Here is a 23,622-nt window from a genome sequence, read left to right as displayed (position 1 = left end):
TGATGCTTGTCTCCTGTCTTCATACATCACGGTATCTTCATCACAATACTTTAAAATGCAACTTGATTTATCACACAGGTGTTCAACTGTTTCCTGCTCCTCAGGATACAGTAAAAACAAAGCAAAGTCACTTACTCATCACTGCATTCTTTATGATTTGGTGGGTTGGACACCACTGACCATTTACAAGCAACAGCACTGGTGTATTTTTATCTTTACAGCAATATTGGGCAAACCTCTGGACTACCTCTGCATCCTTCTGTGAGTCAGCTCTGGTAGTTTTTAATGCAACCCGGGTTTTAAGAGATCTGGGGAAAACTGCATTCTCCTACTGTTCACCTTAGACATGGAACAATCTTAAAAAAAGATCTAAATTTAAAAAAGACGTATATCCATTGATGAATTGAAGGGCATCACAAAGAATGTGGTGACAGAGACATGTGCTTGTTTTTCTTGTGAGGCCACTATGTTTGAATTTGCTTTATTGTGGACGTTTGTATTGTTGCATTTTAGATGTGTTTTGATTGGCTGCTACCTCGGCCAGGGCTCTCTTGTAAAATATATTTTCAATAACTTCCTGGTTAAATAAAGGTTAAATAAATAAAAAAACAAAAACATTTAAGTGACAAACTTGTCATAATAAAAACATACAATGTGCTTAGTTTTAGAATTAAATCGATTTTCATTAACATGGCCGAAGCTAACTTCTTTATTAGCGATTAAGATGACAAATATTTTCACAATTAATCGTTTAGTCAATAAAACATAAAGAAATGACATGAAAAATGCTGATCACAATTTCCCAGAGTCCAAAGTGACCTCTTTGAATTGCTTCTTTTGTCCAACCAACAGTCCCATGCACACAGATAATGATTATTTTGCTTGATGATTAATCTGTTGATTATTTTCTCCATTGATCAATTAGTTGTTTGGTTTATAAAATGTCTGAAAATGGTGGCAAAACGTCGATCAGTGTTTACTGACGCCCAAGATGACATTCTTAAATGTCTTGTTCTGTCCACAACTCAAATATATTCAGTTACCTGTCCTAGAGAAGTAAAGAAACCTGAAAATATTTTACATTTCTATCTAAGGACACGTTGGCTGCTTTGCCTGTGAAAGCTACAATCAACAACTGTGGTTGTGAATCAGGCCATCTGCAGTGCTGCAACCATGTCCTCTCAGCAACAATCCATCCATCACAAGGTTAATGATCACAAAATGATTCCTGTGCTAAACGTACAGATGCAATTCTACGTATAGAGTGTACTCTGCAAAAACGTCACATGGAATGTTTAGATTATAGAAATGCATCATGGAAACTAGTTAATTATTTATTAATTTTAATTCATTAATATTATTTATTTATCCTTTATTTAACCAGGAAGTCCCCTTGTGATTGAAAATCTTTTTTATAAGAGAGACCAGGCCGAGGTAGCAGCCAATCAAAACACATCCAAAATGCAACAAATACAACATACATTACAAAAGTCCACAATAAAGCAACATCTATTCAAACATAGTGGCCTCACAAGAGAAACAAGCACATGTCTCTGTCACCACATTCTTTATGATGCCCTTGAATTCATTGATGGATATAAGTTCTTTTTTAAATTTTTGATCTTTTTGAAGATTGTTCCATGTCTAAGGTGAACAGCAGGAGAGTACAGTTTTTCCCAGATCTTTTAAAACCCAGGGTACATTAAAAAGCAACCACTTGGAGAAGCGAAGCTGGTAACTACCAGAGCTGACTCACAGAAGGATGCAGAGGTAGTCCAGAGGTTTGCCCAATATTGCTTTATAGATAAAAATACACCAGTGCTGTTGCCTGCAAGTGGTCACTGGTGTCCAACCCACCAAATCATAAAGAATGCAGTGATGAGTAAGTGACGTTTTAGATGTCAAAACACAGTATTTATATTAGATACAATATAAGCACCAATTGCTTTGTTTTTACTGTATCCTGAAGAGCAGGAAACAGTTGAACACCTGTGTGATAAATCAAGTTGCATTTTAAAGTATTGTGATGAAGATACCATGATGTATGAAGACAGGAGACAAACATCATTTAAAAGTCAAGATGTAAGACTTTATTGACTCAAATGTAAAACAGTGCCACTGCTAAAAACTCTACAACAATACTGAAGTTAGATTGATAGCAGAAAGGCGGCACAGTATGATGGTGATCGCAAGATCAGACTTAATACTTGGCCATGGTGCGCTCCAGCCAGTCGTTGAAGAGGCAGACCTGTGAATGGAGACAGATTGAGTATGGTTAATTATAACTGGTCACACATGTGGAATTACATTGTCAAATAGCTTTATTATGTATTATAAAGAGATATTTTAGGTTACCTTGGCGTAGACACCAGGGTGGTCCTTCTCAGCACATCCGTAGCCCCAGGACACAACACCCTGCAGCTCACCGTTGCACACGACGGGGCCACCAGAGTCACCCTGAGAACACAGAGTGTATATGTGAAGAAAATTCTCAATATTTTGGATTTGCAAATGAGACTGATCTAAAACGAAGACCCCTGCAGAGTCCTCTTGTAACGTACCTGGCAAGAGTCCTTGCCTCCCTCCAGGTATCCAGCGCAGAACATGGCATCAGTGATCATGCCAGGGTAGGAGTTATCACAGTCCTCGAAGGACAGGATGGGGATGTCCAGGCACTGCAGCTTGTTCTTGTCAGCAGCTACGATGTGTAAAACAAAAGAGTTAGAATAACACAAATGTAAATGTTGCTCATAAACACTGTGTAAGTGCTAGCTAAATTCAGGTGCTACTCACTGGAGCTCATGGTGTTGCCCCAGCCGGAGACTTTGCACATGGTGCCAGCAGGAGCACAGCTGGTGGGCAGAGCCACAGGCTGCACGTACTGGTTGAGGGTGGCGGGCTCGCTCAGCTTGATCAGCATGATGTCATTGTTGATGTTGTAGGAGCTGTACTCAGGGTGGCGGATGACACGGGAGGACCTGATGAACTGCTCTTTGCCCTCGGTGACTCTGAGGTTGTGCTCTCCAAGACGCACCTCCACGCGGCTGGAGAGGAAACAGAGGATTAGTGGCAGCTGAGTTTCATGATGCCTTTTAAAAGCAGATAATACTGGTCTTTATAATAAGGCATGTGACGTACGACTTGTAGCAGTGAGCAGCAGACACCACCCAGTTCTCGTTGACCAGGGAGCCACCACAGAAGTGGTAGCCAGAGTTCAGAGACACCTGATGGGGCTGGGAGTAGGGCTTGCACTCATACCCTCCGACGATCTTGTCGTCCTCCGTGGCAACTGAAAACACACGGGAGGTCAAATAGTCAGCAATAAGTGACCATTTTTTAAATTCAGTGATTAGAACTAATGAACACAAGCAGGAAGACATTCTTACAAGCAGCTCCGATGAGCAGAACGAAGACCAGAGACCTCATGGTTGCTGTGTGATCCTGTTGATGAGAGACTTCACCTGGAGCCCTGGTTTATATGGAACGGCCCTGCTAATCTTTACCTGATGAACACACCCCCTAGGTTACTTTTGACCAATCAGGTCCCTGGGAAAGTTTTTCTGGGAATTGGAAAAGCAAATATTGTGTGGCTGTGGGGTGGTCAGTGCAAGCATATGTCACATGCAAGCATTTACATCAGTGGTTCCCAACTGGTCCCCCCACACCCTCCAGATTTCTCTTAGTCATTAGTTTAAGGTCCATGCAGTTTAATATATTCAGCTTCATACTTGCGTTTTGCCGTGTCGTTGAACTAGTTTGCTGTTTATGTTAAGTTACTGTCTCTTGGTCACTCACTCCACAGCAGGAAACGGCACCTCTGTGCCAGAAATTTACTGTACTTCTAAATAAAGTGTGTTTTTTACAAACTTGACACATTCACGAGTCACTTGAAGTCCACTGAGAATGGACTCATGACCCACCAGTTTGGAACCACTGCTTTCAATTACTATTCAGTAAAACTACACCTTCTCTTGGTATCTGCATTAATCGATTAATTGTTTGGTTCAGAAAATGTCTGAAAATGGTGGAAAAACGTCGATCAGTGTTTACTGACGCCCAAGATGACATTCTTAAATGTCTTGTTCTGTCCACAACTCAAATATATTCAGTTATCTGTCCTAGAGAAGTAAAGAAACCTGAAAATATTTTACATTCCTATCTAAGGACACGTTGGCTGCTTTGCCTGTGAAAGCTACAATCAACAACTGTGGTTGTGAATCAGGCCATCTGCAGTGCTGCAACCATGTCCTCTCAGCAACAATCCATCCATCACAAGGTTAATGATTACAAAATGATTCCTGTGCTAAACATATGTACAGATGTTATTCCACGCATAGAGTACTCTGCAAAAATGTCACATGGAATGTTTAGATTATAGAAATGCATCATGGAAACTAGTTAATGCAGATACCAAGAGAAAGTGTAGTTTTACTGAATAGTAATTGAAAGCAGTGGTTCCAAACTGGTGGGTCGCTGGTCTATTCTTAATGGACTTCAAGTGACTCGTGAATGTGTCAAGTTTGTAAAAAACACACTTTATTTAGAAGTACAGTAAATTTCTGGCACAGAGGTGCCGTTTCCTGCTGTGGAGTGAGTGACCAAGAGACAGTAACTTAACATAGACAGCAAACTAGCTCAACGACACGGCAAAACGCAAGTATGAAGCTGAATATATTAAACTGCATGGACCTTGAACTAATGACAAAGAGAAATCTGGAGGGTGTGGGGGGACCAGTTGGGAACCACTGATGTAAATGCTTGCATGTGACATATGCTTGCACTGACCACCCCACAGCCACACAATATTTGCTTTTCCAATTCCCTGAAAAACCTTTTCCAGGGTCCTGATTGGTCAAAAGTAACCTAGGGGGTGTGTTCATCAGGTAAAGAGTAGCGGGTCCGTTCCATATAAACCAGGGCTCCAGGTGAAGTCTCTCATCGACAGGATCACACAGCAACCATGAGGTCTCTGGTCTTCGTTCTGCTCATCGGAGCTGCTTGTAAGAATGTCTTTCTGCTTGTGTTCATTAGTTCTAATCACTGAATTAAAAAATGGTCACTTATTGCTGACTATTTGACCTCCCGTGTGTTTTCAGTTGCCACGGAGGACGACAAGATCGTCGGAGGGTATGAGTGCAAGCCCTACTCCCAGCCCCATCAGGTGTCTCTGAACTCTGGCTACCACTTCTGTGGTGGCTCCCTGGTCAACGAGAACTGGGTGGTGTCTGCTGCTCACTGCTACAAGTCGTACGTCACATGCCTTATTATAAAGACCAGTATTATCTGCTTTTAAAAGGCATCCTGAAACTCAGCTGCCACTAATCCTCTGTTTCCTCTCCAGCCGCGTGGAGGTGCGTCTTGGAGAGCACAACCTCAGAGTCACCGAGGGCAAAGAGCAGTTCATCAGGTCCTCCCGTGTCATCCGCCACCCTGAGTACAGCTCCTACAACATCAACAATGACATCATGCTGATCAAGCTGAGCGAGCCCGCCACCCTCAACCAGTACGTGCAGCCTGTGGCTCTGCCCACCAGCTGTGCTCCTGCTGGCACCATGTGCAAAGTCTCCGGCTGGGGCAACACCATGAGCTCCAGTGAGTAGCACCTGAATTTAGCGAGCACTTACACAATGTTTATGAGCAACATTTACATTTGTGTTATTCTAACTCTTTTGTTTTACACATCGTAGCTGCTGACAAGAACAAGCTGCAGTGCCTGGACATCCCCATCCTGTCCTTCGAGGACTGTGATAACTCCTACCCTGGCATGATCACTGATGCCATGTTCTGCGCTGGATACCTGGAGGGAGGCAAGGACTCTTGCCAGGTACGTTACAAAAGGACTCTACGGAGGCTCTTGCTCTAGGTCAGAAGATGCAAATCCAAAATATTGGGAATTTTCTTCACATATACACTCTGTGTTCTCAGGGTGACTCTGGTGGCCCCGTCGTGTGCAACGGTGAGCTGCAGGGTGTTGTGTCCTGGGGCTACGGATGTGCTGAGAAGGACCACCCTGGTGTCTACGCCAAGGTAACCCTAAAATATCTCTTTATAATACATAATAAAGCTATTTGACAATGTAATTCCACATGTGTGACCAGTTATAATTAACCATACTCAATCTGTCTCCATTCACAGGTCTGCCTCTTCAACGACTGGCTGGAGCGCACCATGGCCAAGTATTAAGTCTGATCTTGCGATCACCATCATACTGTGCCGCCTTTCTGCTATCAATCTAACTTCAGTATTGTTGTAGAGTTTTTAGCAGTGGCACTGTTTTACATTTGAGTCAATAAAGTCTTACATCTTGACTTTTAAATGATGTTTGTCTCCTGTCTTCATACATCATGGTATCTTCATCACAATACTTTAAAATGCAACTTGATTTATCACACAGGTATTCAACTGTTTCCTGCTCTTCAGGATACAGTAAAAAACAAAGCAATTGGTGCTTATATTGTATCTAATATAAATACTGTATTTTGACATCCATAATTTTGAAGTGAGAAACCTGTAATTGTAAAAACATACTTTGCAATGTGCTTAGTTTTAGAATGAAATTGATTTTCATTCAACATAAATATGGCTGCAACTAGCGATTATTTTTATTAGTGATTAATTTGACAAATGTTTTCACAATTAATCAATTGTTTAGTCCATAGAATGTCAAAAAATATATTTAAAAAATACAATAATATTCTTCTTTTGTCTAACAAATAGTCCCAAGCCCAAATACTCTGTCAATTTTGATAGTAAATACAAAGAAAAGCAGCAAATTTTCACATTTAAGAAGCAAAAACCAGCAATTATTTGACACTTTTGCTTTGAAAATGACTGAATCGATTAATGGATAATCAAAACAGCTGGCAATTAATTCTCTTGGGATCCACTAATCAATTAATTGACTACTTGTTACAGCTCTCAACACAAATAAATATATGTCCAGTGCAGTAAAGTCCTGCAATAATAAACAGACAATGTGGAAAAAGAAGACCTTTGAGCACATTTGTTATATAAATAAATCCTGTGAGAGATGTCTGACTTTCATGGTTTAAAAGTCTCATATGAACAGAACTCTGAAGCAGTACCAGTTTTATCCCTTTAAATGTCCATTGATAGTACTAATTATTAGTAGTAGTTATTTTCTTAATTGATCGATTAGTTGTTTGGTTTATAAAAGGTCAGAAAATGGTGAAAAACGTCAATTAGTGTTTACTGAAGCCCAAGATGTCCTCAAATGTCTTGTTTTGTCCACAACTCAAATATATTCAGTTATCTGTCATAGAGAGGTAAAGAAACCTGGTATTACTATATATTCACATTTTAAAAGCTGAATTTAAAACATTCTGACTTTTTTCCCCTTACAAAAAAAATACTCAAACCAATTTATGGATTAGCAAATTATTTGGTGATTAATTTAATAGTTGAAAACTAATTGATTAATCATTGCAGCTCTTATTTCTTTTACTCAGATTTGGGTGTTTTTTGTTGTTTTATGCTGCATTCTGATTTTCAAAATATTAATAAAGAGTAAATAATTATTTTATTTATTTTAATCAGAATAACCTAAACCCTAGTGGAATAAAATCCGCTCTGCAAGCTGCCTATTACCGTGAGAGTCACGTCAAGTTAAGCCAATATATTTATAGAGCATTCGAATTAAACAGATACACAAGTGCAATAGACAAAATAACAGCACTGCGGTTATAGTTATGATTGTGAGAGAATATAAAGTAGCAGAAAATCATTTAATTGATAGACATCAAACGCACAGTCGGAGCTGATATAAATACAGACTGAGATGTTCTTGTTTTTTTTTTAAATGTGACAAATGTAATCACGTTACTGTGGAAATTTGATTTGGTGGCATATTAAATGGCACAATATGCGACTGTATGTCATAAATTGAGTCAAAGCAATCAACAACATCCATTAAACTTAGTGAGTGATTATTATTGTTGTTGTTTTTTCATTTAACAGCATTTTTGGTGTCATAGAATTTTACTTTTCCCCAGTTGTAATATTGAACTGTTTAATCTATCTGCATGTGTTTGCTTGAACTGTTTCTTAAGTTAATGCATTGAGTAGTTTCTTTTTTATTCTTTAACTCATTCTTCATACTGACAATTTGGAAATACTATCCTATCACTTTTCATGGCCACTGAAACTGAAGAGCTGAATCACACTGACTAAAACCGTGAGAAAGAGAAATAATTCATCTATACATTGTGAAGTGGTTGTTCTGTGTGTGAGAGCTTTCCCTGCAGCTTTCATTTGCGAAGGCCAAAGCCACTCGGTGGGCCAATCTGTGAGAGAAGCTCCACCTGGCACTGCGTCTGGGGCACAGTGAAGGTCAGGATGCTGATTACAGCCTGTACAAAACATACTGTACTGTACTCAAACCATGCCTGTGCAACAATGCATCAAACTAATGTAAAACACACAGGTTCAAGGTACATTTTTGGAACAGAGCTGAGAAAAAAATCATTAAACCAGAGCCCCACTGAAATTATATAGCCCAGAATTTTAGTAAGTATGTTTGCATCTTCCTATTTGCACCATTTGAGGGACATGTATTGTCCATAATTTTCATTTTATGTTCCCATAATTTAAGACATCTAGTCAGCTGTAGTTGTCTGTGTGCTTGTTGTTGTTGTTTGGGAAGATGGATGTGATGTGAGACAGATGAGTGTTGTTCACCTCTCCCTGTACAGTGACTGATATATTCATCATTGACAATCAATAAAAAGACATGTGAAAGCTCTACTGGAGGGTTTTGACTGGTCAGCAGCAGCGACAGGGGCGTGTCACTACAGTTGGCAAGGTTTCAAGCAGTCAATAAAAACCCGGCATGAGTCAAGGTAATCTTTGCATCTCCATTTGGCATCAACCAATCATGAGGTCTCTGGTCTTCGCTCTGCTCCTCGGAGCTGTGTGTAAGTATAGACCACATTCAGAAATAATCACAGAATATATTCTGTGTGGGAAATATTTTGCCTTCCAGACAGTAGATTCATTATGTGCCAAAGAAAATCTATGACACAGACAAACATCAAAGAGGCAAAGGGGATTAAAAAAAACTGGGCATTTGCCGAGCAGTGGCACCCCAGACACTTTTCATGGGATCACTGAAGATCTTGGGGTGACACACCAAAACCAAAAGCCTTAACTGAATTTCAGGAATTTGCTTATACTGTTGTAGTATGTAGGCTAGTTGAAAACTATGTCAGTATGAGAGTTACTGATATACTTTGGTTTCTTATTTCACAGATAAATTTACATATTTTCTTACATGCAAAGACTAAAACTGGTACAGTTCAAATTAAACCCAAATGTACAGCTTTAATTTGAAGGAGTGTACAAATAGTAAGGAACAACATACATCTTGAGGTGATAGTTCAAGGGGACCCCTTTGAAAATGCCCATGCCAGGTGTTCCCTTGCCAAAATTTAGCCTAAATTTGGAGCAATATTTACCTTCTTGTCTTGTTTCATGAGATATTGCTTTCTCTGTACTGGCTGGAAATTGAATGCACTACAGCCTCTTAAAAGGGAACACCACTTAAATTAAGAATTTCAATATTTCCATGGGGGCGGCACGGTGGTGTGGTGGTTAGCACTGTCGCCTCACAGCAAGAGGGTTCGATCCCGGGCGTGGGAGCCCTTCTGTGCGGAGTTTGCATGTTCTCTCCGGGCACTCCAGCTTCCTCCCACATTGATTGATAACTCTAAATTGTCCGTAGGTTGTCTGTCTCTATGTGTCAGCCCTGCGATAGTCTGGCGACCTGTCCAGGGTATACCCTGCCTCTTGTCCCCCCGCGACCCTCAAGAGGATGAATGAATGAATATTTCCATGGCCATGAATTTTTTTTTATTTTTTTGGACTCATAGTGTTAATTGTCTTATTCATATTAGCTTTGTTCTATACGTTTGAGCCATAATATAGTTTTGGTTTATTTTATCCTTATCTAAACACAAGGTAAAATAAAAAATACACATATGAAATTATGAAACTGAACGCAGGGTGGAGCAATAATGTGTGAAGTGCATAGACGTAAACTCCAGGTGATGGAAATCAGGTGTGTGAAACTGGAAGCAAACAGTTTTTGACGGTGTTATGGAAGCATGTCGTAAAGTATTAAGTATTAGTGTGCAGCCTAAAACTTATTTTTTGCTTAATGGAATAATGATTACATGCGGACAATGCTGCCGCCCTTCTGTGTTATGGAGAGCATGTGTAGTTTGTTTTGAGAATTAATGAATCGCCAAATCCAAATAGATGACATGCAATGAACATTGGTTTATACTTAGCCTAGAACACGCGTTCAGAACAAGTTCACCCGTTCATCCCTCAGTGTCCTCATATACTGAGACAATTACCTTGCTTTCAGTGTCATCTACAACACCTTTCCCAATTTATTGTCTATATACCCTATGACATCACAAGTTTGAGGTTTAGCACACTCGTTTTTAGATTCGGTAGAGAAATGTTATGTTTTCTTATATTTTTGAACTGTCATAGAACATACGAAAAACATATATGAATTTTAGAAATGGCCGCAGTTCCCCTTGAAGAACAGCAGATTTGTTTTTGGGTACATCTATTTTATATGTAAGTATTTTTTTTCAGTTGCCACAGAAGATGACAAAATCGTCGGAGGGTATGAGTGCACTCCTCACTCCCAGCCCCATCAGGTGTCTCTGAACTCTGGCTACCACTTCTGTGGCGGCTCCCTGGTCAACGAGAACTGGGTGGTGTCTGCTGCTCACTGCTTCAAATCGTGGGTGCTCCTCAAACATCATCTCCAACACTAGTAGTTTCTCACAAGTCACCATTCTCTCCGTGTCACTCACAACTTCTACCTCTCTTTCAGCAAAATGGACGTTGTCCTCGGTGACCACAACCGTTGGTGGCTGGACGGCAATGAACAGATCATTGCTGCTGAACTCGTGATCCCTCATCCCAACTACGAGTCCTGGCTAGTTAACAATGACATCATGCTGATCAAGCTGAGTGAACCCGCCACCATCAACGAATATGTTAAGCCTGTGGCTCTGCCCACCAGTTGTGCCTCCGCTGGCATCACATGCACAGTCTCTGGATGGGGTGTGACCATGAGCTCCGGTGAGTATTAACACTGAATCCATGCAGGGCTCCTGTTATTCACTCTCTGTTTGTCCATCATTCTGTCTCTGGCTCTGCATCTCCACAGCTGCTGACAGTAACAGGCTGCAGTGCCTGGAAATCCCCATCCTGTCTGATGAGGACTGTGACATGTCCTACCCCGGCATGATCACTGAGGCCATGTTCTGTGCTGGATACACCGAGGGAGGCAAAGACTCCTGCCAGGTATCAATCTCTGCTGTTGCAAAGTACACAAAGTATTTACTACTTATGAGAATCCCTAGCTTACGTGAGACTTTGATGTTAAACTGCTTTGCTCCCCCATTATCAGGGTGACTCTGGTGGTCCTGTTGTGTGTGATGGGGAGCTGCAGGGTGTTGTGTCCTGGGGCTTTGGGTGTGCAGAGAAGAATCACCCCGGCGTCTATGCCAAGGTAAAAAAAATAAATAAATCCCACAGCAATCATTTATTTCTCTATTACGATACAGGAATATTCTCAAAGCTGGGTGTGACACAGCTTTCAATATGCCTTTTCCATTTATTTTTCTTCTTTCTTGCATCAGACTTGCATTTTCACAGACTGGCTGCAGAGCACCATGGCCACTTACTAAGTCGGACTCATCACACCACTACAGCTGTTTCTATGCTACAGAAAAACCCTGTGCTAATGCAACTTGGCCTGTTGTAATGGAGATTTAAATTAAATAAATAAATATAACAGCTACATTTTAAGTGTGTTCCTTTGCTTTGTGTCATTCTGGCTTTTTCTGTCCTTCTGATCTACATAACAAGTCCACAAGACATGAGGGAAACAGTTTACTTAATATTATTTAAAACCTACACTGTATAATAAAAGACATTAGTGGTAAAATGGTGGGGCAACAACTAGCTACTTTGCTAAGATGCAAAACATTTAAATTAAACAGTTTTACAACTTCACATAAGCGTTATTTCACATATCCCACACTGTTTAACACAGGTGATAATCCGACTGAGCACTCACCTGTTCTCCTCAACGTGCGGCTCAACCGTTAGAGTGCGCTGTCATGTTAGCTCAGCTTTAGCTACGTTAGCTCTACCGAGGAAGCACATTTTCACCATGTTGTCCTGCTGCTTTCAGTTTTTTGTAATCCTTTCAAAAAAAGTTGCCTGAAATCCTTAAAGCTTGTTTTCGACCAACTGCCACTCCTGCCGAATAATTACACGAAAGGAAAGTTAAAAAAAAAAAAAAAAAACGTCGTCTCGGACAAGCTAGCATTAGCATGTTTTCTTCCGGTGAATCACTCCAACTTAAATTTAATTATTTTAACCGGCAGTTTGGTTCATAACGACGTCTCGCGGTTCGTGGGCACCAAGGAGTTTATTTGTTTTATTTTATAACGGCAGACATTGCAAGTTTTATGGAAAATAATCCACATCGTTTGTGTTCACTTTACTATATTTTTTAAAAGTTCTGCCAATGACAAGTAATAACGACATCAGTACTTTGGCAAACAGCCAATCAAATTGCAGAAAAGCAACAGGTGGCCACACCCACCTGTCATCGTTTCTGTGCCGCATCCATCTTACGATGCATTCAGGTGCTCCTCGGTATGTTCATAGCTACGTTCCAATACCCATACAGTCTATGTCCAATACCCATACTAACGTATTTTAATGTTCTACTACTACGGTTTTGCAGTATGCAAGCCAGCATTCTTTACTGGTTTTTCTGACCCGCAATCCTCTGCACAGTGTTATATATAGTGTTATATGTCACACTGACTGAGCCGCAAACATGACGGCATGACAGCTGATTGACAGCTGTCTAAGTTGTAATGACAGATGACAGCGCATACAAGTGACTGATGACCAGTCGAACAGTAATAATAGGAATATTAATATTTAATTGAATAAAATATTCATAGATATAACCAACAAAAAGGGGGATAATTAAATAACAATGACACATAAATGTATAGTCTATGTAATTTTGCTATCGTTAACATAATATGTTAGAATGTATGCACTCTTTATGTAATACCATGAATACGAGCTCGGTGAACTGCATTTTGTTTTATCTCCATGGTAAGGATACATTAGTAAGAGGGTCAAAGTTCAGGGCGTAACATTATGAGGAAGTAGTATATCTCAGGTGTGCATACTGCATGCAACAGTACATACTTTTTAAGGGCAGCTGCAGTACCTATTAAAAGTATAAAGAAAATGGCACAGATGCTACCAAGAATATGTGTTGTATTTTATTGCTCAGAGCATTTAACATCCCAGTGAAGATTCATGTTGCTATCCAGGTATGATGAAACAAATTTTAAGCTTTATATTACCAAGGAATTTTGTGCCAGACTTGTTGCTGCACCAGTCAAGGGCATAAATATAGACAGTGCAGGCAGTGCGGTTGCACTGTGGCCTCTGAATGCTAACTTAGAAATATGTCTATATTTTCTCAGATTGAAATGTTTAAATCAAAAGAAAAGTACATTGAGCATGATTCCCCCTCTTAACAGTTATATTACAGTATCTTATAGTATAATAAAATAGTATATATTAAAAAATAATCCAAAATAACATAGAGGTATACAGACGCACAACTGTCCCATGTGAGTTATTTTTAAGAGTCAGAATAACAATAATTTAATAATATCTTGATATTTGTGCTGTGGTTCTTGGTTCTCACTGTTAGTGGCTGCAGTGAGTTCAGCGGAACTCTCCTTCTTGGTCTGATGACCAAGTCGGACCGATTTGCCGACGCACCACCAATGTCAAACAAGCAAACCATGCACTGACCTCAGGATTTGTTCTGAGGGAGCTGCTTCATTAAACAATCAGAGGACGAATACTCTTCACCCGGGAACCTTCTTCCGTCAGTTTAGTCTTCCGTTTGTTCATCGCGGACTGTCTAACCGGACAAGATGCGCCTCACGTTGCAGATGTTGATCTCCCACGGCCGTATGGCCCGGAAGATGGGTCTGAACCCGGAGTCCAGAATCAACATGCTGCGGAACATCTTGACAGGACTGGTCCGACACGAGAGGATCGAGACCACGATGGCCCGAGCTGATGAAGTCCGCTTCTACGCCGAAAAGGTAACGACACCTCGGTGATGCTAACAGCTAGCTAGCTAACATAGCTGTGCATTAAGCTAGTGTTACATTACAATAACGTTAGTTTAACCAACTCTGAGCAGCCAAATATAAACAGTGTAAAGTTACAGATAACATAAACTGTGTCCTGACATGTTGTTGCTGTTAAGGAGCAATATCAGCCACCAGGCATTAGGTGTCCATATAGTTTTAAACTTGAGGTAACTTCTCACTGTTGTCATTTCATAAAGATCTGGTGTTATTTAATATTAAACTGATAGTTATGCTTATGAGCACCATAGACATATGATGAGCACAGTCTATAACCAATGTTGGGAAGGTTACTTTTGAGATGTTACAGGTTACACATCTTTAGTTACCCTGTTTAAAATGTAGTAAGTAAGTAACTATTTTAATTACTTGCTCAAAGTAATGTAACTTATTACGTAAAACTTATATTAATAGCCCTGGCTATTATTTGCTTAAATTAATGAAATCAACAGGCCTTTAATTCTTTTCACACAACACTGTTTCTCTGCAAATATGGAAATACAAAGTGTTTATTTAAACCAGTATGAATAGCATTTGTATAAAAATGAGGTTTCAGATAATATATCAGTGTTAAATCATTCATTTGATCGAGGGACAGACGGCACACCAGGGAGAGAGTGAGCTACGGCACCCAACATACTGACACAACACGACTTTATCCTGTTACTCCTACCTGTTACCTGTTATCCTGTTACTCCTACTGTTACCTCCTACTCTAAAGGAGTATGAATAACTTACAGGGTAATCGAGGAATGGACACATAATTTGAGGTAGCCAACAACCCATTTTTATATATCCGAAGAATGTCTATAAAAATGAACTGCTTGGCAGCCAGACCAGGCCTATAATAGAGACAGGCATTTATTTGTCAAATGTGTAGCCACACCAGGCTAGTAAAAGAGACTGGGTGTTTAATTGGGACTAGGCTTTTATTTTAAGTTTTACAGTACATTTGGGGCGGCACGGTGGTGTGGTGGTTAGCACTGTCGCCTCACAGCAAGAGTGTTCCCGGTTCGATCCCGGGCATGGGAGCCCTTCTGTGCAGAGTTTGCATGTTCTCTCCATGTCAGCGTGGGTTCTCTCCGGGCACTCCAGCTTCCTCCCACAGTCCAAAAACATGCAGATTGGGGACTAGGTTAATTGAATGTGAGCGTGAATGGTTGTTTGTCTCTATGTGTCAGCCCTGCGATAGTCTGGCGACCTGTCCAGGGTGTACCCTGCCTCTCGCCCGATGTCAGCTGGGATAGGCTCCAGCCCCCCCGCAACCCTCAAGAGGATGAAGCGGTTAGAAGATGAATGAATGAACAGTACATTTGATTATTTTTTTGAACTGGGCAATAAAGCTGAAAAATGTGGATCGCAGAGATTGGTGTTACATCTGGAAATATATTATAATATATTCTACATATAAGCTTTTTTTTTTACTGAAAAGAACACATTTGGTGTATCCCCTTTGTAATCCCCAATATTTTGATTGGTAACTGTAATTTAATTGCATTTTTTGGGGGGTAATTTAATGACATGTTCCTAGTTACTCCCCAACACTGTCTTCAACAAAATGAGTAATAAAACAAGCAAATGCAATATGAGCACACTTCATTGACCTGTTATACAATAACCAAAATTGTGTGGGCTGATAAAAGGCAGCTGGGTCTTCATCAGACAAATATTGAAATATGTGTATCAAAGTAAATGTAGGCAGTAGGCACAGAGCTGATGTTTATCCCTCATCATGCACAACTGATTGAAATAAAATACCAAAGCCGTACAATACAAACCATCAGATATATGGTCAAAGGTCAAAAAGTTAAAGAAATTGCAGAAACGTAATCTTGAGACGTGAATGCCTACATACATAACAAAGATATAGTATATTTGAATATTTGTATACAGAGATTTTAAAAAGAGAGGTGCATCGTAACACGATAACACTACAAACCGTATCAGACCTTAATCACTTTTGTGCAGATACATATCAAAATCTTGCCCTTTTCTAAGTTCACTGAAGTTTTGGGAGCTTTGATTCAGAGCTATGACACTCTTCACTTTTTCTTCATTGTATCTGGACTAAATATTGAACAGTGTGACCAGTTTAATCATATAAAAATATTTACACTGTGCAAACTGTCAGTGATAATAATGAGAGGATGGTCAAAGTATTCCTGCAGAACCCCTGAGACCTCCTGCAGGACGTTTCGGGGTCCCTGGACTTGGAAAGACAGTTACTGCACCACCTGATGACTTTATTTTGATCCGTCCAAAAATGTTCATCTCACAGTGTCTTCATGTTAACAATAATATTTTATATGTAGATAGTCTAAAATGCAGTATATTTGGGTTTTTATTTCTCTTTCATCCACACTCAATGGCTCTGACTGTGTGTTTCTTGTTATCTCCGACAGCTGGTCGATTACGCCAAAAAAGGAGACACTGATGAGAAGGCGATGAAAATGGCCAGTTTCTGGCTGACGGTACGTTTCAGCAGCTCCTCTCATCTTTATGATGTTACAAGCTGCGTCACTCTGAACGTAAAACACTTAATGTGAACTTGTTGTTTAGTATAACTGTGCTTTTTACCATCAGGAGAAGGATCTTGTCCCAAAGCTCTTCAAGGTCCTCGCTCCACGGTTCGAGAATCAGACGCAAGGCTACACACGGATGGCACGCCTCCCCAGCAGACAGAACCTGGACAAAGCTAAAATGGCCGTCCTGGAGTACAAAGGCAACCCCTTCCCGCCGCTTTATCCTGTGAGAAAAGACAATGCACTGACACTCATCAACCAGCTGCTCAAAGGCTACAGAGAGGAGAGGGCACAGCAGTTAGCTGAGAAGGCTTGATTAAAACCAACCTGGTGTTGGACCAGAGATGATGGTCGCTGAAGGGTGATGGTGGAAATGCTTCTGAGGAGTCACCTGCACATGCTGCAGGTCATAGCTGAAAGACACTGATTCATTTCTTCACCTAAAAACAATTCAGATGTCCAGTGTCGACTAAAGCCAAGAATGTTTCTGTAAAAGGACGTTTATGACTGATTATGTATTAATAAAATATTATTTCTTAACAAAAGGAGAAGGTTTTCATTTTGTTTCTTTGGCCAACAAAACAGCAGCACACAAGGAAAAATGCTTTCCTGGTACAGATTAAAGGGCTGCTTGAGTGATTTACAGTAGTACTGCGGTTTGATTAAGTCAGGGGGCTTGTGAGACAGATTAAAAACAAAAAAAATGGTCAAAAATATGAAGCAGCAGAGGAAGAGATATGACTTTAAGCCCTTAGTATGGGTCAAGCTCCAAAAACACTGGATCCTACATTTCCCATAATGCAACCAGATAGCATGTTTCATGTTTTCTATATGCCGACTTCGTTCAGAAAAAAAAACTCAATTTAATTTGGTTGAAACTGCAAAAACTATTTATGAAAATACAATGTCAGCAGTAAAAAAAAGTCTTATGTTGTACCATATTGTAGTGTTTTTGTTACTTCATCATCATCATGGTTTGTTTTTGTTTTGTTTTTTCAAAAAACAAAAGCTTAAGTCAGACAGTATTTAGACAGACAGACCGATAGATACTTAATCCCCAGGGAAATTAAGGCACCCAGTAGCTTTTTATACAACACAATGCATACAAAGACACAGACACATATACTGATAAAAAACAAGGTAAAAACACAGCAGTGAAATGATCGTGTAGTCCCAGGACTACAACAGAGAGCTGTTATTACAGTAGATATGCTTATGATGGTAGTACAAATTTGTGGTCCACTGCAGGTATTTCAATGTAAGCTGATTAAAGTGTAAGAGCAGTGCAGAAGTAATTAATACTTTGCTATGGCTGAGTGCACTTGTGGATATTTTCTTTTTTGTAGAGGGTGCTCCAAAGTAAAAAAGTAAAGACTGTATTAAACAAGGAATGCTTGGAAATATAAAATATAAAAATCACAGAGGGTTAAATATGAAATGCTAACAGAGGGTGAATATCTATATAAATACAAATGCAAACAGGGTGTACATAGGATAATGTAAATGCAAATGTTAGGAGGTTAACATATTTACATATTGTTGGACTCAATATGTCATGGAAAAATTAATTCAGAGCCCTGGTCAATGGACAGCGACAAATGGGAAATTGAGTGTCCTTCTAATCAGCAATATGAAACTCATCTATATATATATATATATATACACACACACAGCTGTTGTCTTACCTGCAGAGGTGCTGTCTCCTGGTCTTCTTCACCATGAACTTCTTGGTATCTACATAGCTGATGCTATAGCTATCAGATTTTTGATTTGGGGAATTTAAAAATGTGGATATATGTTGTTTAACACTACAGCGTACTGATAGTCAAAGCTATGTACAAGAAATCTGATTTCATTCAACATTTTCTTATGCTTATGTTGCATGAGGCCCCTGGTACTCGGTCAGAGGCCTGGGGCCCGGGACTTAAGCCCTGGTAAGTCCGTACATTAAAGAAATACTTCAATCGCAAAATGACCATTTGTTTATCAATTACTAACCAGGTGTTACCTTGAATTTGTGAAGAAAACTTTGTTTTTCTCATATGCCTCCACAATGGACGGAGAATCCAAAAAAGTCTTTTTTTCTTTTTTGCATTTTTGCTAAAACGTTACAAAGATTTTCACATTAAAATATTTAAACTAAACCTCAAGCAAAATTGTTTAAGACAAAGAACAAATTGGGGGCAACGAATCACCAATAAAATGCAGCTGAGAGTCGGGTCATTACTTTGTTTATAGTGATCACAGAAACATAAAAGCTGGAATAAATAAATGTTACCAAATGTAAAGTGGAGGACTGATATTTATTAAACAACAGCATATCTATCTGTTCTCACCTGTGATTGCTATATGAGCTTCAATGATAAGATTAGTTGACTAGACCAAATTATTATGATCCCTTTAGGAAATTTGGCGTAATTTATCGAAGCTAAAGCCGAACTATAGGCTACAGATCACAGTGTAAAAGTGAACCACCACATCACTGCTGATCGCCACAGAAGACAATGAATATAAAGGGAAACTTTGCTGATATTGAACCAGCTGTGTGGCATCACAGTGTGTGCAGATGAACAGGGTTTGGCTTTTCCCCTGTGATGCTGCCAGCACCTAGATCTCCGCCGCTGGACAGGCAAGATCTCCAGAGAAAGTCAAACAACATTCATCTGCACACAATGTGATGACACAGCTGGTTGAATATCAGTAAAATGTTTCCCTGCTTCCCTTCAGTGTTACAATCATTAAAAAGCAAAAGCAGCATGTGTATACATTCAGTAGGCTATATCTTCAGTAGCTAGCTAGCTAACCCTACACTTTTCAGGGTTTGATTTTGGTTTTGGAACAGGGAAGAAACGTATATCTTTTTCCAACCTCTCCAGGTAACGAGTATCATTAATACACGACGTGCCCCAGGCACAACATTTAGCTCCAAATCCACAAAACCAGCCTGAAAATGAAGGAGATCTGAAACAAATGGAGCACAGCTGTGTTGTTCTCGGACCCTGGTCTGTTCTGGCCCGATGCTATGTTATGATTGGCCAGTCTGCGTCCAGAGGCGGGACTTAGCGAAGGGGCGATTAATTCAGTTAGTGAAGAATGTTTGCCTTTTTTAGATTCTTCGTTCACTGAGAGAAACAGTTTTCTTCACAAGTTTAGAGAAACACGTGAGTAATTTACATGGTCGTTCTGTGGGTAAAATATTCTTTTATGGTGCCTATGGCTGGATTGATGTAGAGAGATGCAAAAGAATTAGTGGACAAAATATTTCACCAGTTCATCACAGAATAACTGCTGAACTGAACACCACAAATACTGTCTGAATTTCTCCTTTAAATTCTGTGGTGGTGATTAGCCTGAAAGCCATTTACAAATTTAGTCCCTTCTTGGAGAACAAGCAGAGAAAGGCTGGGTTTGTTGTGACTCTGCACCTCACAGAGCAGGATACTGGCAGGGACTGTGAAATAATTAGGCTAGCCTACATCAGATTGTGACCAGCCTGGAGTCTGTCCCTGTGGTGTTTTACTTTAATGGAGTCTTGTAATGAGAACAGATTCTAAATATGATTTACGGATATTAGATCGACTCCTTTGGACACACGCCCTTGTCCTAACTGGAACACAGACGCTCTGGCTTATTATCACCGCAGCCAAATAACACACACACCCAGACGAGGCCTCTAATAAAATCATATTTTTTATTATTTTGGCAAAAAGTGTATATGTACAGCATATTTAGAATCGTCATTTGACACCATTAAAATGCATTTGAACAGTGCTTCAGTGATGTGCTCTTAACCAGATCGCTCTGAGTAGCCTAAAAGCTGTGCTGTTTTCTGTCATGCATACATAATCTCTTTTTGTCAAGTTCTCTTCGCTAAAGTGTCTCGGTCCTGTAATTGTATGTCAGTATGCACAGGGTTGAAGCAGTGATACAGTAATCAGTATGCCTGTCTGTTAGTCGAGTCAACCAGTGTCTATTCCGTCAAAGTCATGGCAACCATAACAATAGGCAACAGCAGACAAAATGGCAGACGTGCCAAATATAAACCGGACACAATCAGAAATAACGACTAGTACTCTAATTCAAGTATCATTCTGTTTCACAGACTACGTTACACCTCTGACTACACTCATACAAGTTACACACCACAGTCCTAACATCCTACAGTACTCCATTACAGCGAGATTGCCATTGATAAATCTGTGGAATATTAGCTGAGTACCATCAGTAATCAGAAATCAACGAATGCTCCAGATAAATTTGTTAGCGTCCTTTCACATATTTTCTGAATAGCAGGAAGCCAGTGGTCAACTTAAGTGACAATCGTTCACGACTTATCAACTTCAGCAATCCAGTGTTAAATTACATTGACTGAGCGTGATATGTTCCGTAAAATGTCCGCACAGTCGACGACATTTTTCAGACTGTATTTACAGGTGTATGCGTCTGGGATACTACTCAAAGTGGTGTGAATACAGGTTTTCGAAGCAGTCGTATAAGGTGACATCATCACGAATAAACAGACTAAGACCAGGAACATTAAAGTGCTCCATGCAGGACAGACAAAATGTACAAGTTGTGTTGCCGTTTTCACAGTTCATCTGCAACGCTTTTTTTTTTCTTTTTAATTGTCCTAGCTTAATGTTAGGGGATACAAAACTAGTAATATTTGTTTCGCTTTTTGCAAGGTTCTAGTGAGATAAAGCCAATGTATATCCATGTTTCAGGTACCAGACAAGGGTGAGGATGAAGTTACTTGTATTTTTTAAAAAAGGCAACCTTCCCCACAGGCGTTTAAATCATGAATGTGTCGCAGAGAGAAAAGATAATTCGACAAAAGGTGTACTGTAGTGTTCCAGTAACTTGAAAATCACCCCTGTCCTTGTGCTGTATTGCATCAGTACATTCACCAACGTCTACATACACATAAATGACATTTTTGAGCAGGCATATTCTGCACTCTGGTGTAAAGTCAACTAAAATCGACACAGTATAATACTGATTTTATGTTGTGTTTCAGACAGCCCAAGGTTTGGGTCCAACAGAATTTATCCGGTTAAAAATATACTAAAGCCTATTGTATGTATTTACAAAAGTATAGATTTCAATACACACAATAAGCAAATATCGTATGGTCACATGGAGTTACATATATCAGCTTCTTGGACGGGAAATACGATACAAACATGCGTGTTTTTACGAGTACCTAGAAGTGCCCACAGTAAACGTGACATTTTACATTTACACATCAGCATATCAATCCAGAATAACCAGCTGCAATGAAGGCATATAAGAATATAAATTAACCCAACAAACTCCATAGAATATTTATGCTTTATCAAAATGTGTCAAACATAAAAAAAGTCCTTTATTCCTAACATGACTTGAATAAATGTAATGGCATGAGTTTTTTTTTTTCTGATGGTCACAGCACCAACTGGAATTTAATGATGTGGAAAAAAACATGAAAACAAATTTCCTTTTTTTCTTCTTTTTTTTAAATAAAAGTATATAGAGTGGTAGCTCTCTCTCCAGTTTTAGCTATTTACAAACTCTTCCAGGCACACCATCAATGCCTCATGAATTTTTGAATAGAAGTATTTCAAGAATTTTGTTCACTTCCACATCGTGCACAGCTATCATCCTATTGCTCTGGCTACATCCACTTTGTCATCTCTCTCCCTGTGTGCCTTTTACTGGTCAACATCAAATATTTATTGCTTCTTTATTCTTTAACAAGCTCAGCACTTCTATCTCACAGCCATCCACCCCCCCCTCACTCACTCTTCCATTCCATTTACAGGTGAAAAGGGACCGTTTAGGGATTCTGATGATTTCTCTTCTTTGTCCGTCCAAACTTTTTTTTGGCTGTTTTTAAAACAGTAACACCTCCATTTCCACTCTGACTCTTCTACTGTGTATTGTCATTCTGTCCATCCCCCCCTCTCCCTCTGTCTTGCCTTCTGTCCTGCCTCACGCCTTCGTTCCGAACCCTCCTCCTCCTCCGCCCTGCATGCTGAAGTACTCTGTGAAGGAAGGGAGCCGGGGTGGCAGCGGGGGCGAGCGTGCAGCAGGGCGTGGGGGTATTGGAGGCGGAGGTGGGGGCAGTATCGCCGTAAGGTCGGCAGCGGTGGTTATGATCTTCTGCTCGCTGTTCCTCGGCACCTCGGGTCCTTTACGGGCCACCGTCTCCTCCACCGTCTTCACGGGGTCCTGGAAGGAAGGTGGGGATGGGTTTACACCTTTGACCTGCTCTGATCCTCTGGATGTAGGTTACTGTGCAATGTGTAATGTGGACCTGGTTGACTCTGTGTCAGAGACACCACACTATACATCACATTCTGACAGCTTCCTTGAGAGCTCAGCAGCACTGTGGTGGTTATATAGGTCAAGGTAAATTACACCTGTACTGGGTTTCCTGACTTCCAGTGCAGTTACATTACTCTCCACACACTGACCCTGCTGGGGCAGAGGTCAGCAACCTTTAATGTCAAGAGATCAGAGTATTTGAGTCTTATAATGAAGATAACAGCCTATTGTGGCTAAAATAGGCTATCAACATTGCTGATAGGTCTGAATGAACATTCGTTAATTTTTTTTTAAATTATTTTATTTTATTTCATTTTTTTGGCAAGGGTTGGTGGTGAAAGCAACAAAAAAACCTAAACTCTCCACCCATCACTAAATTCTCTACTTTTGAGATTGTGTGGGGGCCAGGATGCAAATCACTAGTATATATTTTGGGAGTGCCCTGTCATAGAACAGTTTTGGTCTGAGAGGCATTTTTAACATAAAAATACCTTTCCTATCCAATACTATTATTTTAGGAAAAGGTGACTTTCAACCTGGAC

At 40.0% G+C, this 23,622-nt stretch overlaps 5 protein-coding genes across 5 annotated transcripts in view; 3 read left to right on the top strand and 2 right to left on the bottom strand.

Moving 5' to 3' along the window:
- Positions 1-2,067: 2,067 nt before the first annotated feature.
- Positions 2,068-3,474, bottom strand: LOC125893523 (trypsin-2). The gene is made up of 6 exons (XM_049584243.1): positions 3,387-3,474; positions 3,139-3,289; positions 2,794-3,044; positions 2,562-2,698; positions 2,356-2,457; positions 2,068-2,248 (listed from the first exon to the last, which is right to left on the bottom strand). Exons 1-6 carry the CDS (start codon positions 3,424-3,426, stop codon positions 2,201-2,203), a joined length of 729 nt encoding a protein of 242 aa, XP_049440200.1. The 5' UTR covers positions 3,427-3,474; the 3' UTR covers positions 2,068-2,200.
- A 1,450-nt stretch (positions 3,475-4,924) lies between these two features.
- LOC125893521 (trypsin-2) lies at positions 4,925-6,316 on the top strand. The gene is made up of 6 exons (XM_049584241.1): positions 4,925-5,000; positions 5,097-5,247; positions 5,342-5,592; positions 5,688-5,824; positions 5,926-6,027; positions 6,136-6,316. The coding sequence occupies exons 1-6, from the start codon at positions 4,961-4,963 to the stop codon at positions 6,181-6,183; spliced, it is 729 nt and encodes a 242-aa protein (XP_049440198.1). The 5' UTR covers positions 4,925-4,960; the 3' UTR covers positions 6,184-6,316.
- Positions 6,317-8,887: 2,571 nt separating this feature from the next.
- On the top strand, positions 8,888-11,814 carry LOC125893525 (trypsin-2-like). The gene is made up of 6 exons (XM_049584245.1): positions 8,888-8,933; positions 10,627-10,777; positions 10,871-11,121; positions 11,210-11,346; positions 11,453-11,554; positions 11,685-11,814. Exons 1-6 carry the CDS (start codon positions 8,894-8,896, stop codon positions 11,730-11,732), a joined length of 729 nt encoding a protein of 242 aa, XP_049440202.1. The 5' UTR covers positions 8,888-8,893; the 3' UTR covers positions 11,733-11,814.
- A 2,043-nt stretch (positions 11,815-13,857) lies between these two features.
- mrpl17 (mitochondrial ribosomal protein L17) lies at positions 13,858-17,438 on the top strand. Its single transcript, XM_049584776.1, has 3 exons — positions 13,858-14,204; positions 16,655-16,723; positions 16,836-17,438. Exons 1-3 carry the CDS (start codon positions 14,031-14,033, stop codon positions 17,088-17,090), a joined length of 498 nt encoding a protein of 165 aa, XP_049440733.1. The 5' UTR covers positions 13,858-14,030; the 3' UTR covers positions 17,091-17,438.
- Positions 17,439-20,445: 3,007 nt separating this feature from the next.
- Positions 20,446-23,622, bottom strand: part of tmem145 (transmembrane protein 145) — a 63,857-nt gene continuing 60,680 nt past the window's right edge. The window contains exon 15 of the mRNA XM_049584419.1: positions 20,446-22,984. Within this exon, the coding sequence (XP_049440376.1) occupies positions 22,745-22,984 (240 nt within the window). The 3' untranslated portion in view covers positions 20,446-22,744. The remainder of the gene's footprint in view (positions 22,985-23,622) is intronic.

The sequence above is a fragment of the Epinephelus fuscoguttatus genome, linkage group LG8 (genome assembly GCF_011397635.1).
Source record: "Epinephelus fuscoguttatus linkage group LG8, E.fuscoguttatus.final_Chr_v1".
Lineage (NCBI taxonomy): Eukaryota > Metazoa > Chordata > Actinopteri > Perciformes > Serranidae > Epinephelus > Epinephelus fuscoguttatus.
This window is presented reverse-complemented; position numbering and strand designations above follow the sequence as displayed.